This window comes from Elephas maximus, chromosome 7 (genome assembly GCF_024166365.1).
Source record: "Elephas maximus indicus isolate mEleMax1 chromosome 7, mEleMax1 primary haplotype, whole genome shotgun sequence".
Lineage (NCBI taxonomy): Eukaryota > Metazoa > Chordata > Mammalia > Proboscidea > Elephantidae > Elephas > Elephas maximus.
In genome coordinates, this window is record NC_064825.1 from 48460753 (window position 1) to 48488453 (window position 27701).

The 27701-nt window shown below is 42.0% G+C and overlaps 1 protein-coding gene across 6 annotated transcripts in view; it reads left to right on the forward strand.

Annotated features, from left to right (window-relative positions):
• The window catches only part of C2CD3 (C2 domain containing 3 centriole elongation regulator), a 187131-nt gene that overhangs the window by 133908 nt on the left and 25522 nt on the right, over positions 1 to 27701 (forward strand). For 5 of the 6 annotated variants that reach the window (XM_049889842.1, XM_049889843.1, XM_049889840.1 and 2 more), the window contains exons 29-32: positions 4853 to 5014; positions 7385 to 7605; positions 10057 to 11005; positions 14292 to 14403. In XM_049889842.1, the coding sequence (XP_049745799.1) occupies positions 4853 to 5014; positions 7385 to 7605; positions 10057 to 11005; positions 14292 to 14403 (1444 nt within the window). Of the gene's footprint in view, positions 1 to 4852; positions 5015 to 7384; positions 7606 to 9723; positions 11006 to 14291; positions 14404 to 27701 lie in introns of those variants that run through there. The other variant, XM_049889846.1, reaches the window with a different exon arrangement.

Here is a 27701-nt window from a genome sequence, read left to right on the forward strand (position 1 = left end):
ACATGTAACACGCATAGTACACTTAGAAAAATAACATGCAAGGGGGTTGCACAATTGACAAAAAACATATAATGTGTACTGTTACGGATTGAATTGTGTCCCCCCAAAATGTGTTATAAATCCTAACCTCTATGCTTATGGTTATAACTCCATTTGGGAATGGGTTGTCTTTGCTATGTTAATGAGACAGTGTTAGTGTAGGGTGTGTCTTGAATTAGTCTCTCTTGAGATATAAAAGAGATTACACAAGCAAACCAAGAAGCAGAAATGGGGGAAGAGAGATGCCAACCCACATGAAGATTGCCCAGGAGCAGAAACTCAGAAGAGACAAGGACCTTCCTCCAGAGCCAACAGAGAGAGAAGCCTTCCCCTAGAACTGGCACCCTAAATTCTGACCTCTAGCCTCTTAAACTGCGAGAGAATAAATTTCTGTTTGCTAAAGCCATCTGCTTGTGCTATCTCTGTGGTAGCAGCACTAGATAACTAATAACTTGGTACCAAGAAGTGGGAGTGTACCTCTAAAAGACACCTAAAATGTGGGAGTGGTTTTGGAGTTGGGTAATGGGTAGAGGCTAAAAGAGTTTTAAGGCGCCTAATAGTAAAAGCCTAGATTTCCTTGAAGAGATTGTTCATAGAATTATGGATGTCAAAGGCAATTCTGGTGAGGCTTTAGAAGGGAGTGCAGAAAATTATGGAGAAATTCTCTATCGTCCTACAGAATACATATGGCGCCAGCAACATTCTGTTGCTAGAAATGTGGACATTAAATGTGCTTCTGGTGAGGCTTTAAAAGGAAATGATGACCATGTGATTGGACAGTGGAGGAAGGGTGATGCTTTTTCTGCAGTGGCAAAGAACTTGTCTGAATTATGTTCAAGCGTTTGTTGGAAGGTAGGACTTGTAAATGATGAATTTGGATATTGTTGTTGTTAGGTGCCATCAAGTCAGTTCCAACTCATAGCGACCTTGTGCACAACAGAATGAAACACTGCCTGGTCCTGTACCATCCTCGCAATTGTTGCTGTGCTTGACCGCATTGTTGCAGCCACTCTGTCAGTTCATTTCATTGAGGATCTTCCTGTTTTTTGCTGACCCTCTATTTTAGCAAGCATGATGTCCTTCTCCAGGAACTGGTCCCTCCTGATAACACGTCTGAAGTATGTGAGATGTAGTCTCGCCACCCTTGCTTCTAAGGAGCATTCTGGTTGTACTTCTTTCAAGACAGATTTGTTCATTCTTTTGGCAGTCCATGGTTGTCATGGATTGAATTATGTCCCCCCGTAACGTGTGTATCAACTTGGTTAGGCCATAAGTCCCAGTATTCTGTGGTTGTTCTCCATTTTGTAATTGTTATTTTATGTTAAGAGGATTAGGGTGGAATAGTAACACCACTCTTGCTCAGGTCACCTCCCTGATCCAGTGTAAGGGGAGTTTTCCTGGGGTGTGGCCTGCACCACCTTTTATCTCTCAAGAGATAAAAGGAAAGGGAAGCAAGCAGAGAGTTGGGGACCTCATACCACCAAGAAAGCAGCACCAGGAGCAGAGCGCATCCTTTGGACATGGGGTCCCTGCGCCTGAGAAGCTCCTTGACCAGGGGAAGCCTTCCTCCAGAACTGACAGAGAGCATTCACCTGGAGCTGATACCCTGAATTTGAATTTGTAACCTACTAGACTGTGAGAAAATAAATTTCTCTTTGTTAAAGCTATCCACTTGTGGTATTTCTATTACAGCAGTACTAGATGACTAAGACAATGGTATAGTGAGTATTCTTCGCCAGCACAATTCAGAGGCATCAATTCTTCTTTGGCCTTCCTTATTCATTGTCCAGCTTTCAACATGCATATGAGGCTATTGAAAACACCATGGCTTGGGTCAAGCACACCTTAGTCCTCAAGGTGACATCTTTGCTTTTCACCACTTCAAAGAGGTCTTTTGCAGCCAATTTGGCCAATGCAATGTGTCTTTTGATTTCTTGACTACTACTTCCATGGGTGTTGATTGTGGATCCAGGTAAAATTAAATCCTTGATAACTTCAGTCTTTTCTCAGTTTATCATGATATTGCTTATTGGTCCAGTTGTGAGGATTTTTTGTTTTCTTTATGTTGAGGTATAATCCATACTGAAGGCTGTAGTCTTTGATCTTCATCAGTAAGTGCTTCGAGTCCTCCTCACTTTCAGCAAGCAAGGTTACGTCATCTGCTTCATGCAGGTTGTTAATGAGTCTTCCTTCAGTCCTGATGGGGAGCTGCCAGAAATTCAAGCCGGATTTAGAAGAGGACATGGAACAAGGGATATCATTCCTGATGTCAGATGGATTCTGGCTGAAAGCAGAGAATACCGCAAAGATGTTTACCTGTGTTTTCTTGACTGTACTAAGGCATTCGACTGTGTGGATCGTAACAAATTATGGATAACATTGCTGAGAATAGGAATTCTGGAACACTTAATTGTGCTTATAAGGAATTTGTACATGGATCAAGAGACAGTCGTTTGAACAGAACAAGGGAATACTGCATAGCTTAAAGGTGTGCATCAGGGTTGTACCCTTTCACCTTACCTATTCAATCTGTATGTTGGATATTTGGCTGAGGAGATTTCTAAGCAAGATCGTAAAGGGGCAACATGGTTTCCCCATGCCACTTATAGTAAAATGTGAGAGGAAAGAGACTTAAAGATGAGCTGTGCAAAATGAAAACAAAAGTTAAAGATGTGGAAAATTCTGTTGTACAAACTAAGGACATGTGTCCCAGGATTTTCACCAAGGATGTGGCTACACAATCTTTTGTTAAAGAGATTAAGCCTGTGACTGATGGATCTAACCAACTACCACAGCAGAAAACCCATCAGCTTAGACTAAAGGGGACAGGAAAAAAGGAAAGAATGCTGTCTGTCTCTTGGAATTCTACAGGCAAGAAACGGGCCAAAAGAGCTACAGCTGTTGTCCTCCAGGAAAAGAAAAGGACCATCCCTGGAGCAGCTCAGAGATCAGCAGAACTGTTGGAAGGAGCACAGGAAGCAGGGCTGCATCAGTTTCAAAGGCAGAGTCACTTCAAAATGTGGAGTCCCAGCCTCCTAGGTTTAAAAGAGTCAGATCTTCACTTGTGGTACTTCTGTTACAGCAGCACTAGATAACTAAGACACACAGGTTATTTGCATAAAAGTGTAAGTAATGTTTTCAGAGTTCATGTTGTAGCATGTATCAGAATTTCATTCATTTTATGGCTGACAAAAAAGAAAAATTGGTGGGATCAAGTTCTTTCATGTCATGCTCAGAAATTTGACATTTATTCTATAGATAAAAAAGAACCCTCGTTGTTGGGAATGTAACATGTTGCAACTGCTTTGCTAAAGTCTTAGCAGTTCCTCATAAAGTTAAAAATAGAGTTACTGTATGACCCAGCAATTCCACCCCTAGTTATATACCCAAGAGAAGGGAAAACATATGTCCACACAAAAACTTGTGCATGAATCTTTATAGCAGCATTACTCATAGTAGCAAAAAAAAGTAGAAACAACCCAAACGTCCATCAACTGATGAATGGATAAATGGATAAACTGTGGTTTATTCACACAAAGGAATTTTATTCAGCCATAGGGAAAAATGAAGTCCTGGTACATGCTGCAACATGGATGAACCTTGAAAATATGCTAAGAAAAAGAAGCCAGTCACAAAAGACTGCATATTATATGATTTCATTTATAGGAAATGTCCAGAATAGGCAAATCTAGAGACAGAAGGAGCCCTGGTGGCACAGTGGTTAAGCACTCAACTGCTAACCAAAAGGTCGGTGGTTTGAACCCACCACTTCTCCGCAGGAGAAAGATGTGGCCGTCTGCTTCTGTAAAGATTACAACCTTGGAAACCCCTGTCCTGTGGGGTTGCTATGAGTCAGAATAGAATCCATAGCAATGTTTTTTGTTTGTTTTTTAGTAGAGACAAAGTAGAGTAGTGGTTTCCTAGAGCTGGGAGGGTTGGAGGGCAATAGGGAGTGATTGATAATGAGTACTGGGTTTCTTTATGGGGTGACGAATATGTTTTTAATTGATTGTGGTGATGTTTGCACAACTCTGAATATACTAAAAACCATTGAGTTTTATCCCTTAAATAGGTGAATGTATGGTAAGTGAATTATATCTCATTTTTTTTTTTAAGCTGTTATTGAAAAAAATGGAAAAAAAGTTTGCTGGAATCACATTCTTGAATGCCACACTAATTTGAAATTTATTCTGTAGGTTAAAATGGAGCCCTGGTAGCGCAGTGGTTAAGAGCTCAGGCTGCTAACCAAGAGGTCAGTAGTTCGAATCCACCAACCACTCCTTGGAAACCCTAGGAAGTAATTCTACTCTGCCCTACAGGGTCGCTATGAATTGGAATCAGACTGGGTAGATAAAAGAGGAGAAGCCAAAGCTCAAAAGGAATAAAAAACAAAAACCAAACCCATTGCTGTGAAGTCGATTCTGACTCAGAGCCTCTAAAGGACAGCATAGAACTGCCCCCTAGGGTTTCCAAGATCAGCTGGTGGATTCAAACTGCTGACTTTTTGGTTAGCTGCTGAACAGTTAACCACTGCAGCACCAGGGCTGCATAATAAGTACTCCATAAATACGGTTATTCTTGTTTTTGGAAGATTACTCAGACTATAATGTGTAGAAGGGATTAAAGGCAGTGTGAGATTGAAGGCAAGATCATTTCAAAGACAGTTGTAATCCAAGCAAGAGTTGATGAAGCCAGAACTCCGATAGTGGGGGTGGATTTGCAGTACCATTTCAGGAGGGCAATTTGTTAATTGTCACAATAGGAGTTATCTCATTGGTTGAGAATTTACTTTGACCCCATTTATTCTTCACAGAAGTGGTACCTCAAGAAGCCAGGCATCACGTCATGAAGAGCATGTGCAGAACATTCGTCGATTTCATGAATCCCTGCACCAGGGAGAGGCAGTGCTGACAAGTGATGACAAACCGATCACATCGTCCTTGTCCTCCAATCCCTCACTTCTGACTTCTCTCAGGTGAGGCTCTCTGTTAAGAAAAAACACAGGAAGCCATATTAGAGCACAAGGTGAATAGGCAATGGCGACGTGCAGTACTGCTTTTCCATCAGCTACCACTGCCCCAGGAGGTTAGCATGGGGCTCTCGTGCAAGTTAGGTCATGGAGCCTCATAAAATTCCTCATAGATTAATCTCAGCTGGGAGTTTCCATTGCTTTCAGAGGGCTCTGTCACTGATTCCAGGGTCAGATTAACCAGTAAGCACGGTACCCACAGGCTCAATTGCGTTTAATTACTAATCTGTAGTGCACAGTTTCTCATGGGCTTCACTTGTGCACTACAGATTAGCAAGTAAATGCAATTAAGCCAATGCATACCTTGCTTATTGTGTAATCCATCCCTGACTGATTTTATAAATACAGGAACTTTAGGTTGCTCACCAAAACTTAATAATAACCACCCTCACTTCTACACAGCCTCACGTTGACTTTACAAGCATCCAGCAGTGGTTCTTAAAATTCAGTGTGTATCAAAATTACCCGAAGGGCTTATGAAAACACCGATTGCTGGGACTTGTCCCCACAGTTCCAGATTCACTAGGACTAGAGTTGTCCCTGAAAATTTGCGTTTCTAACGAGTTTCCAGGTGATGCTGATGCTGCTAGTCCTAGAACCAGGCTTTGAGAACCACTGCTGTAGAGGAATTCTCTGCCAGATGGAGATGAAACAAGATAATGTAATTTGCATTACTTCCTTTGGTTCATAGAACCATAACACAGTGCCTCATTTGAGTCACAACGGTCCTCTGAGGCCTGCAGGACAAGTATTAATAACTGTTTCACAAATGAGAAAATTGCAGCTTGGTGTTTGTAAATAGTTGATGTGCCTTCCTGTACCATTGGTTCTGTACCCACACCCCTGACAAAGTCAGTGGGTTTGCATATCTTCTAAAGCTCAAGTTTACATCTGTTTGCATGTTCCTGTAGCAGGTGTTTATCCATGTGGCATACACCAGGGTATAGACACCTGAGTAAATCCACTGTGATTTGATAGAGCCATGGCCTTCAGAGATAGAATAAGTATCAGCTTTACCCTCTCATTTAATTTGGATTTGACTGTGAGACACACAAGGCTTTTCCTAAAAAAAGGGGAGAAAGACTTTCAGTTCACTTCACAGGTGTTTAGTGTCTACTCTGCCATTTGTACCAGGCATATTGAGAGAAATAGAGAAGTTTCAGATATCATTTTCTCTTCCCAGATGCTTTTGGCCTAGTTAGGGAAAATGAATTAACCCATGACTGGAAAATTATTGGGAAATCTAAGATAGAAGGTGGTGTGATGGAGATGTGGAGAATGAAGGAGTTTGAGAGGTGGCTCAGTGATTTGGGATGATAAACTTTTGAAAAGGAGATATACGAGTTACACCTTAAAAGTGGCATGGAATAAGACAAAGCAGGGAGTAGCTTGAACTCAAGTGCCAGCATGAACAGAGGCGTGAGGCAGGAGTGAAGCCAGTGGGGACAGAGCCCATCTATTATGGAAAGAGCGCAGGACTTGGAGTCTCAAATCCTGAGTAGCTACATACTGCTACTTATCCTGAACAAATCACTTAAAGTCTCTGAATCTTACATTCATTATTTGTAAAATAATAATTACTGATGTTATCTGGTTGGCTGAGAATTAAACAAGATCATGTATATGAAAGCACAAAATGTAAAATCCTAAGTAACTGAAGGTGCTAATGTCATTGGTGAGTGGTAAGAATGAATGTAGCCCCATTAAAGGGTTTTGTCCATTTATCCATTCAACATTCATTTATTTTGTGCCAAACATGGCTGGGTACAGTAGATACAAAGGAATCTGCACAAAGCTCACAGTATATTGGGCAGACTGATAAAAAAACAAACTGATATGACTGAAGAGTATAGAAAGAACTGTGAAGCACAAAGGAGGGGCCCCTAAACCCTTTTAGAGGGTCAGGGAAGGCTTGCTAGAAGAGGGTCACTTGCTTCAAGGATCAGGAATGGTTATGAGGTAGCAAAGGACAGTGTTACCCTGAAGTGGGACCTCATTCTATCAGAGTAAGGGGGAGTGATGACTGAGAATGCTGATCAAGAATGGTTCCCTATAAAGAGATGGCATTTTTGCTGGACGTCAGAAGAGGAACCATATTAGCTAAACAGAGTGGGGAGAAAGCTGTCCCCGGCAGTGAGTTGTAGGCAGAAGAGTGAAAAATTAATTGGTGAATTGGAGATAGAGGGCCCTGGTATCAGAAGACTAAGTGAGAGGTATTAAGATCCTGGCTCAAGTGGTAGAATGTCAGGGAGACAGAAGATGCTTGTAACCCTAGTGAATGATCCTTTTGTGCTCTTTTCCCGTCTTTTCTTACAGGAGGAATCTGAGTGAGCTAGATCAGATCCAGCGGTATTTCAGCCAGAAGCTCACCAAGCCTTTCCTACCCCTCAGCCCTCAGTCTCATACAACCATCTTACAGTGCCAGGAGAGTCATAGGGACCATCCTGGGCCAGGAGCCAGCAGCCTGAACCCTGAGAGCCAGTGCATCCTGGAGAAATCAAATAACCTGGTGTTGCAAGTCAGCTCCTTAATCGCAGGTATGGCTTAGGACCCTTCTTGTTAAAGTTATTAGATGCCCATTCAAAAAGCATTTGGATGTCTGCCCTCACACAAGCCCCTGTGATAAATAAAGACCAGAAGCTTTCACCATCTTCCTCTTAACAGGAAAGACATAGTAGTATGGCACAGGAAAATGGGGCAATGGAAAGAGCATTGGACTGAGAGTCAGGAGACCTGGGTCCTTGATGGGTTTCTGGCATGAACTTGCTATTTGAGTCTGAGCATATCCTTTCCCTTCTTAAGTGTCATTTTCCCCAACCAAAAAAAAAAGAGGGGGAAGACGAATGGTAGGTGAGTGGTTCTTCAGGTATCAGTTCACGAACCGGTGCCACTCTGTTTTCAAAAAATCAACTACCAACATATGAAAATACTTATTCTACAGAACCCAGAAATCTGCATTTCTAACAAGAATCCCCAGATGATTTTGGATGTTGGTGGTCCAGTCTTTGAAAAACACCTTAAATCAGTGGTTCTCATTTTGGCTGCGTATTGGAATTATTTAGGAAGCTTTTAAAAATCCAGATATCCAGATTGTACCCATAGATCAATTGCGTCAGGATCTCTGGGGGCAGGACCCAAGCATCAGTATGTTTTTATATCTCCAGGTAATTCCAGTGTGCAGCCAAGGCTGAGACAACTCTAGAACAAGTATGTACTTCCCAAATTTGTCTGAGTATAACAACTACCTGGGGCCCTTATTTTAAAATACAGATTACTGGGTCCTGCTCCATCCTACTGAATTGGAATCCAGAGTGAAAGCTGGAAATCTTATCAGGGAAGCTTTGGGGAACATTTTGAAATCAACCAGATCAAGATTTTTAGCACGTACTTGGCTTTCTAGCAAAATGTGCAGATTCCACCCAGGGATGAATAAATTCAGTTTTCTCTGTTTAAAGGTGGGCGGGGAAGGGGTAGGGAAATGCCATGATTGACACTAGGTACAAACCTTCTTACCCAGATGCCTAACCTGTTGGTATCCAGGGCCCCAGACATACACTTGCTTGAAGATATTCAGTCAACTATTCATGGAGCACCAACTATGCTAGGCACTGTTCTCTTACTAGTTGTGGAAGGATACAGTAGTGGACAAGACAGGCATTGTCTCTGCCTACATCAAGCTTATAGTCAAGCCAACTCACTTCCCCCCAGAAAGAAAGTATAAGAGCAAAACAGAAGGAGCCTTGTTTAGGGTAGAGGTGGGAGCAAATGGTGGGTCCCTTTAAAGGGATATATTAAAAAGGAGAGAGAAATGTATTGAAGGATTGAAGCTGGAGAGTCTTGAGGCCAAGCTTGGGAGTTTAATCCTTATCCTGGAAGAAAATGGTGAGTTCTGGGGAAGCGGATGATAGAAGGAGAAGCACTTTTCACAAGAACAGGATGAATTTGGAAAGGGAGATATGATTGCATTAGGAAAGTGAGTATTAAAAAATTAAAACACATCTTCTGCCCCCACCATACCTCAGTACACCTTTTTGAAGAGGCCATGAGAGAAGTGGATACAAGTGAAGCTTGAGAGTGAGTCATTGAGGGTTTCATCGATGTAACATCTGTGTGCTGGACCCTTTGCTGGGCCCTGGAAGCACAGCATGAATCAGACATATGGTCCCTACCTTTGAGAAGCTCAGAGTTTCTCGGGGAAGCATACAGAGAGACTATTACGTGGCAGCATGTTCTTAAGTGCCTCCTTATAGAATGAAGCCGTTTCATCCCCCAAATAATTTGAGGAGACTAGCAGCTTCCGTTTAAGTACCTATGTATGTGCCACATACTGTGTGCCCATTTGTTCTATAAATTCTTTACCATAGAATATGGGCGGCGTTAATCACATTTTAAAAGATAAGTAGGCTCAGAGAGGTAGCTTGTTCATAACCACATAGTTAACAAGTGACAGTAGGGATTTGAACCCAGGACTGACCCACTTCAAAGCCTGTGTTCTTTCCAAAACACCATGCTGCCTCCATTTTCTCTGTAAACCTCCCCTGCCTTTATCATTTGGGTAGTAGATATTTCCTGGCTTTTATTTTCCAAGTAAAATAGTTTTAATAATTGTTGTCAATAGGTAAATAAGTGTGTTCTCATTTTGGTTTTTAATATAGGTAATTACTGAAGTAAATGGAAGCATGAACATGCCCGCCAGGACTTCCACCTCCTGAGAATTCCTAAGTATGAGCAGATAGTCTGAAAGCATTTCCACAGATGTATCCACAATTATAAGTAGATTAGATTTTGGTCCTCTGATATTAGAATAAAGTGCTAGAAATTGTACTGCCTTGAATATAGTTTCACTGACTCCTGGGTGAATTAACTGTCTTTAACGTTTGTTCAAAGTCTGACTACAAGAATCTTTCTGGAGCTAGAGGCTAGTGTGGGAAACCTGAGTGATCTGTGGCCCTGCCTTGTAGTAAGAGTGCTAATGTGTTGCTGTTCAGATCTGCAGACTATCACCAGGAATTCTCAAGTGTCTTTGAGTTCTCACCAAGCCAGAAGTAGAAGCCAAGAGGTTACCATCCTCCCAGATGCTCAGGACACAGAGGCCATACAAGAACGAAGCAGAACTTCATACCACCCGTTGGCAAGAGCTCCAGATAGGGGCACAAATTCCCCTTCTCCCCCTACTCTTGAAGAGACTTCAGATGGGAGGGGAATGCTCCATGAGGCTCTGGGACATACAGCACCCAAAAATGATGCTGAATCACTGATGTTTACAAAGATGCAGAGCAGTGAGGACACTGAGGCAGGCCTGGCCTACAGCGATGAGGACTATGAAGAAGACATCATTGAGCCCAGGACTCTAAATGAGATCACCACCGTGACAGACAAAACCAGCCCTTGGTCCAGTTTTGTTTCAGACACAAGTGAAGTCATCAGTCTTCAGCCTAATGAGGTGCAGAGAGAAAGTCCCTCTTGTCCTTCTTCAGAGCCTTCCCCCAGGGAGGAGCTTCAGGTCAGAAGTAGCTTTCTCTCCAGCCCAGAAAGGGCTGCTAAGTTTCACCTGCCTAGAAAGGGTTCTCCTAGCCAAAGTCATGTTCCGTGTGAGGATGGATCCTCTAAGACCAAGGTTGAAGAGCCTGCCTCAGCAAACCCTCAGCTCATCTCACACCTGACACTTTCAGGAACCCAACAGAGCAACACCTTTGTTGGATGGAGTTCATCAAGGGCAAGCGAGGAAAAGGAGCCCAAACCAGAGCCTCAGACTGAGAATGAGGTTGCCTCCAGTGAGCCAAGTGACTCTACTGATAGCTTTGAGAAACTCTCTGTACACCTAGCCTCCCAAACCAGAAGAGAAAACCATAAGGGGCCACCCATCAACTCGTCTGACATCAGGCAGAAGCAAGTAACACCTGGTTCAGAGGTGTCAACAAGACAGAATCTCCTTCTGTATCCTTTGGTGTTTCCCACAGTGGCCCTGCAAGCCAGCTCTGGGCACTTTGGATGCTGGTGCTTAGACTAACTTAGCATGAACATGAGCAGTGGGCACCCTCATGTAACGTGCTGAGGGGCATGAGAAGACCCTCCTTTGAAAGGCTTATCTGCACTGACAAAACCAAACCCACTGCCCGTCAAGTTGATTCTGGCTCATAGTGACCCTATAAGACAGAGTAAAACTGCACCATAGGGTTTCCAAGGCTATAATCTTTACAGAAGCAGATTGCCACATCTTTCTCCCATGGAGCAGCTGGTGGGTTCCAGCTGCCGACCTTTGAGTTAGCAGTCGAGGCCTAACCACTGCGCTACCAAGGCTCCTTCTTGCACTGAGAAGGTGCTTACAATTTTACCATTAACACCAGCCTTCTGAAGCATAATACCTTGAATTGAGTCTAGGTGTTGGTAGCATATTCACTAACCCAGCCTAGCTAGATTTATGTGATTAATCTGTGGGATATTTTACCAACTGAAGGCAAGGCTATTGATCTATGGAATGAGACCATTCATCTCAGTTAAAATAGAAGTGGAGGACACAGGGAGGGGGAGGAAGAGTACTACCATTGATTGAGGATTTGCTCTGTGCCAGGCACTTACATATGTGTTTTATTCAATCATCACAGCAAATCTTTAAGGTAGATATCATCATTTCTCTTTTGCAAGTGAGGAAACTGAGGCTCAGATTTATATAATGACTTGTGTAAGAACTAATTTTTTTTTAATTATATATATGGAGCAAGTGATGGCACCAAGGGGAAGTGGACGGTATTGAGATGGACTGGCCCAAGCCCCCAGTCTGGCATTGTTAATGGAGTGAAGGGGCATCTGTCAATCCCCCCTCCCTCCTTGAAATGCAGACTGGCAAGTTAGAGGGAAAGGGAGACACTTGGGACCATCAACAGACCCTACCACCATAGCCTAATAAGCTGCTCAGATCAACTCACCTGGCATCCCAACAAGCAGGGTTATTGCTGTTAGGTAAAGTACTTTGCTTTATTGAATAGAGCTCTTTTCTCTACTAGAAGTCAGGGAGTCTGTCTTCTAGACCCTTGTAGATCCAACTCCTTATTACTTGTGTGACTTTGGGCATATAGTTTAACCTCTCTGAGCCTCAGTGTTCACCTATAAAATGAAGGCACTAATCCTTTACCCACCAGAACATAACTTCCCCAGATCAGGGTTCTTGTCTTTTTTTTCTGGCCCCAGTACCAGACTTTGCATAGAGAGGTGATCGGTAAATGTAGATTGAACTATCACAGTTTCACAGGGTTCTTGAAAAAAAAATCAAACAAATAGAAACAAAAGCACCATTCAGATGTGATTCTTGATGCAAGACAGAGAAACCTAAGGGTAGTGGGTATGGGCTCAGCAAGGGCTTATAGGGTCAGATGGCTGGAGATAGCACTGAAAGCAGACTGCCTCCTCTGGAGTTCTGTCTTGGCTTCTGACATGGCTGCCATTACAGTCAGTTTGAATGTGCTCAGAGTGTATGGTCAGTGAAAGAAATGTCACATTTATTGAATGCTCATCGTTCTAACCGTTTTGTATGTATAAACTCATTTAATCCTCGAAACAAAATATACTGTTATTATACCTCTTTTACAAAGAAACCGAGGCGCAAAAAGTGAACCCTCCTGAAGTTATTCATCTAGTAAGTGACAGATCTCAGGGGTAACTAGTAGAGAACGCAAGGTCAGGATTGTTTTGTTTTCCCCTAAATGGAAGACTTGAGCATTTTCATAAGCTGAGAAGAGCTTAACGATGGAGAGAGAGGAACAAGGTGATGGACTGAAAGGAGTTGCAGTGCTTTAGACACACCACTGACACCTCACAGCAAAGCTGTGCCTTCCGCACAGCATCAACAAATATACCCTGCCTCCCCCCCGGCCTCTTGAGACGGCCTGCACTCAAAAGGCAGGGCCCTTTCCCTTTAGGATCTCAAACTCCACCCCCACCTCTACAGAAAAATTAGGGGCTTAAACCAAAGCAAGGAATAGATGCATTTCATTCATTCAGTCGGTATTTATTAAGCACTTAACTGTGTTCCATGTACTATGATAGGTGCTAGGTGACAGAAATACAACTATGAAGGGGACAGATATCCCTGCCCCCTTGGAGTTCAAAGTCTAGCATGAAAGAATAATAATAAAATAGAAAACTTGATTTGAATAGGAACCACACTCGGCTATTTGCTAAAATTATTGAACCCAACTCAAAACCAAACGCACTGCTATAGAGTCAATTCCAACTCATAGCAACGCTGTAGGACAGTAGAACTGCCTCATAGGGTTTCCAAGCCTGTAAATCTTTATGGAAACAGACTGCCACATCTTTCTCCTGAAGAGCAACTGGAGGGTTCAAACCCCCTACCTCTTGATTAGCAGCCCAGCACTTAACCACGGTGCCACCAGGCCTCCTTTAATTATTGAAAAGGAACAAAAAATTGGAACATCAAAATAATCCCTCACCTCTGAAGTTCAACCAAACTCAATCAGTGCTTTGATTTCAATAAATTTGTAGAGCACCTCAGGAGGATACAGAGAAGTGCAAGATATGGTACCTGCCTTCTAGGACTCATAACCAGATTGGGTGGTTCAGCTGTGTCCACAGGCACTTCTGTTCTAATCCCCTTATGTTCTCATCCTGCATGTGAATAGACAGCTACCAGTAGGACAGGCCCTTCTTCAGTGTCAGGCGTCTCCCTCCAACCTAAGACACAGTCCCTGGAGCCACCCTTCCACCCCACACTGTCTGATTGACTTCCAACAGGTCAGTTTTTGGCCAGGAGGCCATTAGCAAGTATTATTCACTTGCTGCCTCCCATCCTTATGAGGGGCTATAGGGAAGGGAGAGTAGTGAGGTGACTGAAGGAAACTATACCACCTCTGCCCTCTGAGGAGCTTAGGGAATATTGGGGAAACAACCATGTCGCACTAAATAATCAAGCATTATCCTGTGTTGCCGATCATGCTCTGTGATATGAGGAAGGAAGGATCACTGGGCTAAGATTAGGAGAAGGCTTCCTGGAGGAGGCAAGATTTGAACTGAGCCGTAATAGAGTATGATTTGTTAGGAGTGGGAGAGACTTTACGGGTAGGAACCGTGTGAGCAAAGGATTCGTAAATAGAAATAATCAGTAAAAGAAACATGAATGGCGATGAATGAGGTCAGTGGAGACCCTGGCCTGGCAGGAGGGTAGAAATCTGTCCCTTAGAAATTTGTCCCTTAACAGCTATTACAGCCCAGAGCCCATTGTGGTGCCCAACTTCTTTTTGCCTCCCCAGCAGTTGGAGGCCTCCCTGCGGATGCTCTCGCTCTCTGCAGATTTGCCGCCACCAACCACAGCAGATCAGGTAAGAGAACAGCCAGCTGACCTCACTATTTCTTATAGAATCATTGTCTCTTCCTTTGTAAAAGTGTGTGCAGAATGTAGAGCTGCTCTGGGCCATCTTTCTTGAAAGGCAGCAACTGCGATCACTCCTCAAGCTTGTACTGAGCATGTATTGTGGGCTCATCAGTAGGCAAAGAGCTCAGGAAAAATAAGGAAAAGCAAAAGTGTAAGAGCAAAAGCTAAGCCTGACATGTGGAAGAAAGGAACAGTGCAGAAACACAAAAACGAGTTGGCTACGGAATGTATACTGACTGCCGTGGAAACTCCAGCTAAGCAAAGGCAGTATGAGCAGAGGAACGCCTACTCTGTATCAGGCATTGTGCTGGATGCTGAGCCTGTAATAGTAAATAAGACACAGAAGATCCAAATTCTGTTTGGGCATCATCAAGTAAACAAAAGATAAAATATTTACAGATTGTGGTGAGTACTAGGTGCTATGATAAAAAACAGGCTCTCTGAAAAGGCAGTGTTTAAGCTGACACCTGAAAGATCATGATCATAGTGGTGCTTAACAAGTACCAGGCCATTCTAAGCACTGTATATTAATTCATTTAATGAGTTACCCAATGAGGTACATATTATTATTATTATTCCTATTTTAAGGTGAGGCAACTGAGGCACAAGAGAGGTTAAGTAACTTGCCACTGTCACGCAGGTAGTAAGTGGTAGAGTCAGAATTAGAACCCAAGCAGTATGGTTTCAGAATGTGTGTTCCTAACTACTATACTGAGAAGGAGCCAGCCATGTAAGGAACTTAGAGAAGAGTATTCCAGGCAGAGAAAACATCAAATGCAAAGGTCCTGTGGCTGAAAAGAGCTTGGCATAATTTAGGAACTTACAGAAAGCCACTGAGACTGGAAAATAGAGACTAGCACAGTGAGGTAGAAGGCCCGCTCCACCCTTCATTGTACAGATCTTGTGAACCATGGAAAGGAGTTTAGATTTTATTCTAAATGCAAGGATATCAATGAAAAGCTTTAAACAGGGGAGTGATAAACTGATTTAAATTTTAAAGAACTCACCCTGGGTGCTGAATGGAGAATGGATTGTCTGTCAGATTTGGCAGCATGGAGGTCATTGGTGATCTTGAAAGAGTAATTGCAGTTATATAGCAGAGAAGGGAGCATCAGGTCTGTTGTGTGCCAGGCACTGTTCTAGGTGTTGAGGTGAACTAGGCACAAAGCCTGTGGCTCATGGAGCTTAAAAACAAGATAATTTCAGGAAGTGATACAAGCTGTAAAGGAAATGGATTAGCTTGTTTGTTAATAATAATAACTCACCCTTATTCAACACATAATTCTAAGTACTTCACATATGTAAACTCATTTAATTCCCCCAACAACCCAGTGACATAGGTTTACCATTATTATCCCCATTTAACAGATGAGGAAACTGAGACTCAGAGCTTCCTATACAAACTTACGAGGTATTACTATTTCCGTCTTACATATATATTTGGGAAAATGAGATGTATAAATGTTAAGTCACTTGCCCAGAGTCACCCAATGAGTAAGTGGTGGAACAGAAATTTGGATTGTGTGACTTCATATTCTATAATCTTCCATTTACCACCTGAAAATCACGATACCTGGTTATGGTATGTTTTTCCAGCCAATTGCCTTCTTTTTAATAGGTTTCATTTAGCAATTAACATTTAAACATTTTATATACTTTCCCAGAGCACATTGATAAAAGATGGGATCAGACCAGAAGTATCCTGAGGGGCTGGGGTTATAGTTCCAAAGAGAAGGCAAAATGTCATCCCTGCTTTTTGTTTTTGCTTCATGATACACCAACTCCCAGGCGGACATAATGTCTTTGAAGTATTAAACACAGGATACAAAGGGTGGGAGAGGGAGAAATAAGAATTTTTGCTTCAGTTAAAGGGCAAGTCTAATTTCATGCAGACAGCAAGTGTCATACACTTTATGACCTTTTTTCTTGCCCCCAGCAAAACTGTGCTGACTGCTACTCTCAGGGCCACCTCTCTCCTCAGGACCTTAATTTGGGCCCCAATTAAGATGACCAACCATCACAGCTTGCTCAGAATTGTCCCAGTTTCAGCACTGAAATCCCAGAATTGTTGGGTCACCCTATCGTCTCTCATTATTTGATAACGAATATATGTTCAGGGCACTAGCAAATAGAGACACCAAAATTAAGAGGGAGGAAAAAAAAAGTAAGAGTTTTTTGAAAAGCATTTGAACAGTTACTGTGAGATGTCAGAACTTTGATTGACTTCCTTTTACTTTTACTTTTTTTTTTTTTTAGATTTAATTGTGAATTACATTTGAGCAGGGGTTCCATAATCAATCTTGACAGTGCTTGAGATCTCTGAAGGCCTTAACAGTGGCCTTACTTTGAAGAATTTAAGACAAAAAATATTCTTTTGTATCTACCCACATATTTACCATTTCTGATGTCCTTCATACCTCCTTCAAATCCAGATTTCTATCTGGTATCATTTACCTTCAGCCCAAAAAACTTCTTTTAGAATTTTGTGTAATATGGATCTACTCGTAACTGATTCTTTCAGCTTCAGTTGTCTGAAAAATGTTTTTATTTTGCCTTCATCAAAAGATATTTCAATATTCAAAAAGAATTCTAAGTTGATTTTTTTTTTCTTTTGAGCATTTTAAAGATACAATTCCACTGGCTTCCATTGTTTCTTACAAGAAACAGCCAAGATTCTTGTTGCTCTGAATATAATCTGGCATTTATTCTCTGGCTGCTTTTAAGAGTTTGTCTTTGGTTTTCAACACTTAGACTATCATGTCCATGGTTGTGAGCATCTTTTTAATTTCCTGCTTGGGATCTCCTGATGAGTCTTTCATAAATTTTGGGAAATTTTCAATTACTATCCCTTAAAATTTTTCTTCCGGGATTCCTCTTTCTATCCTCTTCTTCTGAGACTCCTATTACATGTATGTTACCCTGTTTGATATTATACACAAGTATCAAACAATGTTCTATATTTTTTCATTCTCTTTTTCTCTCTGTCCTTCAAGTTTAGATAATTTTTATTTGAGTTCACTAATTTTTCTGCTGTGTCCAGTCTGCTGTTCAACCCATCCTCTGTGGTATACGATTTAATCTTAGAAATTAATACAGAGCTACCCAGGTTTGACTTACATGAACTCATTTAGTTTATTGCAAGCTAGCCATGGCAAGTCATGCAAGTAAGACTTTGTAACACTCATTTAGAATTGGAGAATCATAATTGACAATTACAATGTTAGTTCAATGGTTGGAGTCCAGATCTTTAGACTTCAGGCTTTTACCTTTAACCAGAGATGTCCGGAGGAAGGCTTGACCATGGCTCATACTCCACGGAGGTTCCCCTTAGCTAGGATCCAAGGTCAATGGCGGCGGGCAGAGTCTCAGCCTGCACCTCTGGCAGGGTCTCCTCTTTGGAGAGTGTTAGAGTTGAGAGAGTGATACTCTGTCTCTGTATTCTCTCAGTAAGTGAGCAGAAATTCAGGGTTTATATGTGAAATTCTCACCTTGGCGTTACACAGTAAGGGCCAGTGTGACATCAAAGACTAGTATGTTATGTCTTCCTACAGTCTTAGAGATTAGCCAAATGTCGCATCTTCTCTTCAAGGTTAGAGATGAGGGAGGTTGTTAGGTAGGAGGTACAAGACCATGGCAAGAAAGTCCACATAAAAGTAATCTGTTACACCATAACCACAGGGATAGGGGTTAGCATTCGCAACACATATTCCTGGGAGACACAATTGAATCCATAACAATGTCTAAATTGAGAAATTTTCTAAATAACTTTCTAATGACTTACGAGTTTCTAAAATTGAGCCTAAGTTGGCAATTTAGACTAGGCTTGGCTGAGTAATTCTGCTGGTATTGCCTAAAAAGAAATTGAATTCCTGCTTCACGTTATACGTTAAAAGTCAATTCCAGGTGGATTAAAACTCAAAGATGAAAGGTAAAACTTTTCAAAGAAAACAATACCTTTGTAACCTTGGGGTAAGGAAGGATTTCTTAAATAAGATACAAAGTAGCTTCCTATAAAAGAAAAGATTAATAAGTTTGGTTAACCAAGTTTAAGAAACTGTGTTCACCAGAATGTACCACAAAGAAAAGGATAAACTGTGAATTAGGAAAAGATTTGCAACACACATTACTAACAATGTCTAACATCCAGAATATATAAAAACCTCCCACAAATCAATAAGAAAAAGATGATCCAAAATGGAATCAAAGCATTTAAAGGCATTTTACTAAAGAGGCTAATAGCAGATAAGCACAAAGAGATAATCAACCTTATTAATAATCAAAGAAATTAAAATTAAGACTACAATAAGATACCAATTTACAAACTCACAAGATTGGCAAAAATTAAGAAAGCTGTTCCTATCTCAAATGTTGGCAAGGGTATATATCAAAAAGAAATCTCATAACCAAAGCCTGTTGCTGTCGAGCCATTTCTGACTCTTATCAATGCTATAGGACAGAGTAGAACTGCCCCATAGGGTTTCCAAGGAGCGGCTGGTGGATTCATACAGCTGACCTTTTGGTTAGCAGCCAAGCTCTTGACCACTGCACTACCAGGGCTTCGATAAATAGGTATAATCTCTGTGAGATATGATTTGACTTTACCTTATAATTACCCTAAGTCCATCCTAGGAATATACTCCAGGTAAACTTGTACGTGTGCATCAGGAGAATATTCACAGCAATACTGTTCAGAGATGGAAAAATATAAAAACTTGAAATTGTGGGATATTTAAACAATGGATTATACAAAATGACAGTGAATGAATTACATTTATACACAATATATGGATAAATCTTAGAAACATAGTGTTGACTGAAAAAGAAAACTACATAAGTACATAAAATATAATGCTATATAAAGCTCATAAACAATCAGCACTAAATAAATTTTGTTAGGGATATATTAAGATACATATATGTTGAAAATGCTGTTTAAAAAGAGGGAGTAATGAGAAGCAAAAATTCAGTACAGTAGTTACCTTTGATAGGAAGGCAAGGAATGGAATTGGGAGGAAGAGCACATTATTAATAAAGTTTTAGTTTTTAGATTGGGTTGTAGGTTTATGGGTATTTATTTTTTATTATGCTTCATAATTTACATGTATTACAGAGGCCCTTTGGTATATTATGTAATGAAATCATAAAATCATATGTGGTTAAAATTTTAAGTAATTGATGATAAATTCAGCTGTGACCATGGAGCAGAGAAATAGGATAGTGGCTGGAATGATATATGGGGTCAAGGGAAGGTATTTCAATACCAATATTTTCTTTCTCCTTTTTTTTTTTTTTTTCTGGTGTGTGCTTTAGGTGAAGATTTACAGAGCAGATTAGCTGCCCATTCAATAATTTATACACACATTGTTACATGAAATTGCAATCCCCGCAATGTGTCAGCTCTCTCCCTGTTACGTCCCTGAGTTCCCCGTTTCCATTCGTCTGGTTTTCCTGCCCCTTCTTGCCTTTTCATCTTTGCTTTTGGTCTGATATTGTCCTTTTGTTCCCATATAGATGATTGTTCTAGGGAGCACTTTCCTCACAGGTGTTACTGTTTATTTTATAGGCCTGTCTTTTCAGCTGAAAGGTGATCTCTGAGAGTGGCTTCATTTCAAGTTAAAAGGGTGTCTAAGGGCTATATAAGTCACTATGAGTCGGAGTCGACTCGATGGCAGTGGTTTGGGTAAGGGCTGTAGTCTCAGAGGTTCCTCCAGTCTGTCTCAGACCAGTAAGAATTTTGTTCTTTTTTTTTTCCCACCCACTGTAACTGGGACCTTCTACTGTGATCCCAGTCAGAATGGTCAGTAGTGGTAACCAGGCACCATCTAGTTCTTCTGGTCTCACACTAGTGGAGGCTGTGGTTCCTGTGGTCCATTAGTCCTGTGGACTAATTGCTTCCTTGAGTCTTTGGTTTTCTTCACTCTCTGTCTTAGTCATCTAGTGCTGCTATAACAGAAATACTACAAGTGGATGGCTTTAACAAAGAGAAGTTTATTTTCTCACAGTAATGTAAGCTAAAAGTCCAAATTCAAGGTGTCAGCTCCAGGGCAAGGCTTTCTCTCTCTGTCAGCCTTCTCATGAATCATCCCCCAGACTAGGAGCTTCTTCACGCAGGAACCCCGGGTCCAAGAGACATGCTTTGCTCCTGGCACTGTTTCCTTGGTGGTATGAGGTCCCCCGTCCCTCCGCTCTCCGCTTGCTCGCTTCTTCCTTTTGTATCTCCAGAGATTGCCTCAAGACACAATCCAGTCTTGTAGGTTGAGTCATGCCTCACTAACACTACTGCCACCCATCCTCCCTCATTAACATCATAGAGGCAGGATTTACAACATATAGCAAAGTCATACGATACCAGGAATCATGGCCCAGCCCAACTGATACACACATTCTTGGGGGGATATAATTCAATCCATGACACTCTCTTTTGCTCCAGAAGGAAAGAGACCAATAATTGTATCTTAGATGGCCGCTCGAAAGCTTTTAAGACCCTAGTCACTACTCACTTATGTAGGATGTAGAACATTGTCTCCGTGAACTGTTATGCCAGTTGACCTGGATGTCTCCCAAGACTATGGTCTCTAGCCTTCAAGCCCAATAACTCAGACACTGGAGGCATTTGGTTACGTCTGTGAAATTTCCATGGCTTTTTCCCTTGTGAAGGAAACCCTGGTGGCGTAGTGGTTAAGTGCTACGGCTGCTAAGCAAAGGGTCGGCAGGTCAAATCCACCAGGCGCTCCTTGGAAACTCAATGGGGCAGTTCTACTCGGTCCTATAGGGTCACTATGAGTGGGAATCGACTCGACGGCACTGGGTTTTTTTTTGTTTTCCCTTGTGTGCTCTATTATATGTATGAATATACACGCAGCACATGTGTAGAAATATCCACAGTCAAACCTGTATATGCATGTGAGTGTATTCCCATACACCCTCTCCCAACCTGTTCTGTATACATATCTACCTATGTATCCACTCATAAATTATTTTTATTACTGTCATTGCAGGATTGTATATGTTATAGTATTTACTGCCATTGCCTTTTGTTCTTGCATTCCTCTCAGTGATTTCCGTTGCCTTGGTTGTATTGTGCTGACTTCCCCCGTATTGTGTACTGCCTTTCCCTTCACCAAAGTTAACACGTGTCTACTGTCTAGTTAGTGATTTTCCCTTTCTCCCCTTCCCAACCCTGGTAACCATCAGAGAATTTTTCTTTGTGTGCAAACCTTTTCTTGACTTTTTATAATAGTGGTCTCGTACAATATTTGTCCTTTTGTGATTGACTTTTTTCACTCAGCATAATACCCTCCAGTTTCACATGTCGTGAGATGTTTTGCAAATTCATCATTCTTTATCATTGCATAGTATTCCATTGTGTGTATGTATCACAGTTTATCAATTCATCTGTTGATGGGCACTTAGGTTCTTTCCATTATTTTGTTGTTGTGAATAATGCTGCAATGAACATGGGTGTGCAAGGGGAAAGTTTTTTTTGGTTTCGTGTTTTTAATATGGGACCATCTACAGCTTTTTATCTGCTAATGCAGTGATCCAGTAGAGAAAGAGAGAAGGGGGGAAAGATGCAGGAGGGGAAGAGAAAATAGAAAGAACAGTCCTTGGGTCAGAGAGGGCACAGGATCCAGAGCATATCTGGAGGTATTGGCCCTTTAGAGGAGGAAGAAAATTCTCCCTTGTAGCATGAAAGAAGGCAGAGAAGATGGGTGCTAAAGCAGATAGGATTAGAGATTCGTAGGTGGGGTTTCCCGTTTGATGGAGGTTTCTATTTTCTCAATAATGTTTCAGGCACAGTCAAGTGAGAGTAGGAGGGGAGTGCAGAAGTGTATCCCCTTTTGAGGACTCTATTCTACCTCCTCATAAGGCCAGCCTGGAGGCTGAAGGGGGGGAGCATTTTAAGAGGTTGCTGGGTTCTTCTCAGCCAGTGTTCTTGGAGTTGCTGTATATGTAGCTGACCTACTGCAGGACCAGGGCAAGTGATCCATGCCTGGAATAGGAGAGGGTTTGTAAGTGCTGGGTCAGTTGCTCTGGTGATCCTCACTACAGGATCTAAGGGAGGACCTAACCCTTCAGCCCACATTAGACTGATGCACCTGAACACAGACAATCTTCACTTGAAGCATTTGTGAAACAGGTTTTTCCCTTCCTTTTCCCCCCAGTATAGTGGATACAGGCTTCTTTGTGACATCAGTTAAGTATTCAGACCTTTCTGAGTTTGCTTCCTCATCTGTCAGATAGGCTTATCGAGCCTCACAGGGTGGTTGTACTGCAGAGTGCCAAGTGCCACACAGATAGGGGAGGGAGCCATCTGTTAGAGGCTGCCCTTAACTCCCCTTACCCATGACCACCTCATTTATGGTTGTCACTTCTTCAAAAAGGGAAGGAGATAGGATTGTTGGTTTAGTAGGACTGCCATATAAGCATCCAGCTACTTCTGCTTTCATTTCCCTCTTGTGATAAAATAACTTTAGTGCAGTAGCTTCCTTGTTTTAAAGTTATTTCTGATTCTGTATGCTTTTTTTTTTATGCTTAGCTGCTTATGAGCAAACTAGTTTCATCAGCTTCCCTAAACGGGAGGAGACAGGTAGAAGATGAGAACAGAAGTAATTTTCTTTACATGTTATTCTCCTCGGTGCTGTGTCTTTGCTCTTGTACATTTTCTCTCTCAGGAAAATCTGAACCACTCTGATTGCTTCAGTTATGATTTACAGTTTGATGATTCTTAAATCCTTATCTTCAGTGCAGACCTCTCTGTGTTCCATGTCTTCATGCTGTAGACATATGTAGATCCAGGTACATACTAGATGCCTTTTCTTTCATGTGTCACAAGCATTTCACTATGTCCAGTACTGAGCTTGTAGTCTTCCTTTGCTCTACTGCCTACATTCCTTATCTCAGTAAATTCAACCACCATCTACTTAGTTACTCCTGCCAGTTGCATAGAGGTCATCTTTCATTCCTCCTACTCCTTTATCTCGCACAACCTATAGCCAATCCATTACCAAGGCCTGTTATTTCTACCCCCTAAATATCATCTCCCCATTCCATTGTCTAGCTCCAGTCATTTCCCCCGTGACTATATCTAACTGTTGTTTTTGTTATTTTTAGGTGCCATCGAGTCAGTTCCAACTCATAGCGACCCTACGTACAGTGAACGAAACACTGCCCGATTCTGCACTATCCTCACAATCGTTGCTATGTTTGAGCCCATTGTTGCAGCCACTGTGTCAGTCCTTCTTATTGAGGGTCTTCCTCTTTTTCGCTGACCCTCTACTTTACCAAGCATGATGTCCTTCTTCAGGGACTGGTCCCTCCTGATAACATGTCCAAAGTACATAAGACAAAGTCTGGCCATCCTTGCTTTTAAGGAGCATAGCCTCACTCATATCCACACTTTATCCACCACTGTCCATTCTCCGGAGGCCTAGTGGTGCAGTGGTTAAGAGCTCAGCTGCTAACCAAAAGGTCAGCAGTTTGAATCCACAGCCACTGCTTGGAAACCCTATGGGGCAGTTCTGCCCTGTCCCAGAGGGTCACTGAGTCGCAGTTGACTCAACAGCAATGGGTTTGGTTTTTGGCTTTATCCATTCTCCATACTGGAGCCCACGTGATCTCCCATTCTAATCAGACTTTTACCTCGCACCACAGGAGGAAGGGGAGATTCTCCAAGGTTACGGAAAACCTCCATATTCCTAATCCAGTTATCAAATCTCAGTGCCCAACTCATTAGACCTCTTAGCAGCATGTGACATAGTTGATCTCTCTCCTTTGAACAATTTCTTCACTTGTTCTGAGGCATCATTCTGTCTTGGCTCTCCTCCTCCCTCACTGACTGCTCCTGCTCAGCCTTCTTTGTTGGTTCATCCTTTTCCCCAACCTCTTAATATTGGAATTCCGTAAGGCAGTCTTCAGGCTTCTCTTCTCTGTTCATGCTTACTTTCTAGGTAATTCTGCACAGCCTCAAGGCTTTAAGCCCCCTCTGTATGCTAAAGACTCCCAAATCGTTATCTTAACCCAGGCCTGTCCTCAGACTCAGACTCATATGTACAACTGCCTACTCAGCATCTCCCCTCGGATGTCTATAGATATCTCACTTCATCATGTCCAAAACTGAATTCCAGATTTATTCCACAAACCTTTTTCTCCCTCAGTCTTCCTCGTCTCAGTTAACAGGTACTCTCTCCTTCCAATTTAGTTGTTCAGCCCAGAGCCCTCGGAATCCTCCTTAATGCCTTTCTTTCCAACCAGGAAATTCTGGCAGCTCTGCCTTTGAAATATATTCAAATACAACTACTTCCCATCACCTCCACCATTATCACCCAAGTCTAAACCATCATCTCTTGCCTGGAAGATTGTAGTAGTCCCCTAACTTGCCTGTTGGCCTTTGTCCTTGTCCCTTATAACCCATTACCCATACGGTATCCTGGTATCTTTGTTTTTTTAGACTCTGGGAGCTTTAGTCATCATCAGCGGGGTTCAGCCTTTTTTTTTTTTTTTTTTTATTGTGCTTTAGGAGAAAGTTTACAGTACAAACTAGTTTCTCTTTCAGATATTTATACACAAATTGTTTTAATTTTATTCTATATTTTTCTCCTGCTCTGTCCAGGACCCTCTATTCTGTTACCCTTTTAAGAGGTTAAATAAAATCACGTGGCTTCTCTGCTCAGAATCTTCCAGGAGCTTCACATCTCACTGACGGCAAAAGCCAAAGACCCTACAAAGCCCTACATGATCAGTTCCGTGACTTCCCTGGGTTCAGTTCCTGCTTCTCTCCCCTTTGCCACTCTGCTCTAACCACACTGACTGCTTTGCTAGTCCTTTAACGTGCTGAGACTTTCTTGCCTTAGGGTCTTTGCCCTTGTTCGCCTTACCTGAGATGCTCTTTCCCCAGATACTCTCATATGACTTGATCCCTCACATCCTTCTTTATACAAACGTGACCTTTCCAGTGAGGTCCTTCCCGATCATTCCAGGTGAAATAACAGACAGACCCCTTTGCACGTGTGTCTGGCGTTCCCTGTCATCCTTACCCTGGCTTATTTTTCTCCATAGCACTTAACGTCTGATATAACATGTATTTGCTCATTTATTGGCTTATTGCCTATTTCCTCCCATGAGAATGTAAGTTCCATGAAAGTAAGGACTTTGTTGTGTTTGTAGCTCTATCCCTAGTACCTAAAACAGGCCACATACTAGGTGCTTAGAACGTTTTTTAAAATGAATAATCATTTGTTTTAATACAAATCAAATCATATCACTCTCCTTAAAACCCTTCATGCCCTTCGGTAGTTTTATGTTACCTTTAGAATAAAGTCCAAACTCGTGAACATAACCTGCATGGTCTGACTCCTGCCTACCCCTCCAGCTTTATCTGTATCTTTTCTTCCTGCTCACTACACTCCAGCCTCAGTGGTTTTCTTTCAGTTCTTAAAACTTGACATGATGCATCCTGCTTCCTGTCTGTACATAACTGTTCCCTCTGCCAGCATCCCAGTGCACGATTCTTTGTCCCCACTTCACCTAACTCCCCCTAAACTCTCATATCTCAACGTAAAAGGCACTTTCTCAAATCACTTCCTACGTGATTCCCAGATAGGTTAGGTTTACCTTTATATGGTCCTGGGGCAAAGACTACTCTTCCTAAACAGAACTTACCACACTTGTAAGTTTTTGCGTAACTGGCTAACTTTTATCTTTCTACTCTGCTAGATTAGCTTGATGGAAGCAGAGACCACACCTGCCTTGTGCAACGCCGCCATGTCCACAGCACCACAGGTGGAGTGTTGTTGTTGTTGTTAGGTGTTGTCAAGTCGGTTCCGACTCACAGCGACCCTGTGCACAACAGACTGAAATACTGCCCGGTCCTGAGCCATCCTTACAATCGTTATGCTTGAGCTCATTGTTGCAGCCACTGTGTCAGTCCCCCTCATTGAGGGTCTTCTTCTTTTCCACTGACCCTGTACTCTGCCAAGTATGATGTCCTTCTCCAGGGACTGATCGCTCCTGACAACATGTCCGAAGTATGTAAGATGCAGTCTCGCCATCCTTGCTTCTAAGGAGCATTCTGGTTGTACTTCTTCTAAGACAGATTTGTTTGTTCTTTTGGCAGTCCATGGGATATTCAATATTCTTCACCAACACCACAATTCAAAGGTGTCAGTTCTTCTTCAGTCTTCCTTATTCATTGTCCAGCTTTCACGTGCATCTGATGCGATTGAAAATTCCATGGCTTGGGTCAGGCGCACCTTAGTCTTCAAGGTGACATCTTTGCTCTTCGACACTTTAAAGAGGTCCTTTGCAGCAGATTTACCCAATGCAATGCCTCTTTTGATTTCTTGACTGCCAGTTCAATGGCCATTGATTGCGGATCCAAGTAAAATGAAATCCTTGACAACTTCAATCTTTTCTCCGTTTATCAGGATGTTGCTCATTGGTCCAGATTTTTGTTTTCTTTATGTTGAGGTGCAATCCATACTGAAGGCTGTGGTCTTTGATCTTCATTAGTAAGTGCTTCAAGTCCTCTTCACTATCAGCAACCAAGCTTGTGTTATCTGCATAACGCGGGTTGTTAACGAGTCTTCCTCCAATCCTGATGCCCCGTTCTTCTTCATATAGTCCAGCTTCTCGTATTATTTGCTCAGCATACAGATTAAATAGGTATGGTGAAAGAATATACCCTGATGCACACCTTTCCTGACTTTAAACCAATCAGTATCCCCTTGTTCTGTCCAAACAACTGCCTCTTGATCTATGTAAAGGTTCCTCATGAGCACAATTAAGTGTTCTGGAATTCCCATTCTTCGCAATGTTACCCATAATTTGTTATGATCCACACAGTCGAATGCCTTTGCATAGTCAATAAAACACAGGTAAATATCCTTCTGGTATTCGCTGCTTTCAGCCACGATCCATCTGACATCAGCAATGATATCCCTGGTTCCGTGTCCTCTTCTGAAACCAGCCTGAATTTCTGGCAGTTCCCTGTCGATATACTGCTGCAGCCGTTTTTGAATGATCCTCAGCAAAATTTTGCTTGTGTGTGATATTAATGATATTGTTCTATAATTTCCACATTCGGTTGGATCACCTTTCTTGGGAATAGGCATAAATATGGATCTCTTCCAGTCAGTTGGCCAGGAAGCTGTCTTCCATATTTCTTGGCATAGACAAGTGAGCACCTCCACCGCTGCATCTGTTTATTGAAACATCTGAATTGATATTCCATCAATTCCTGGAGCC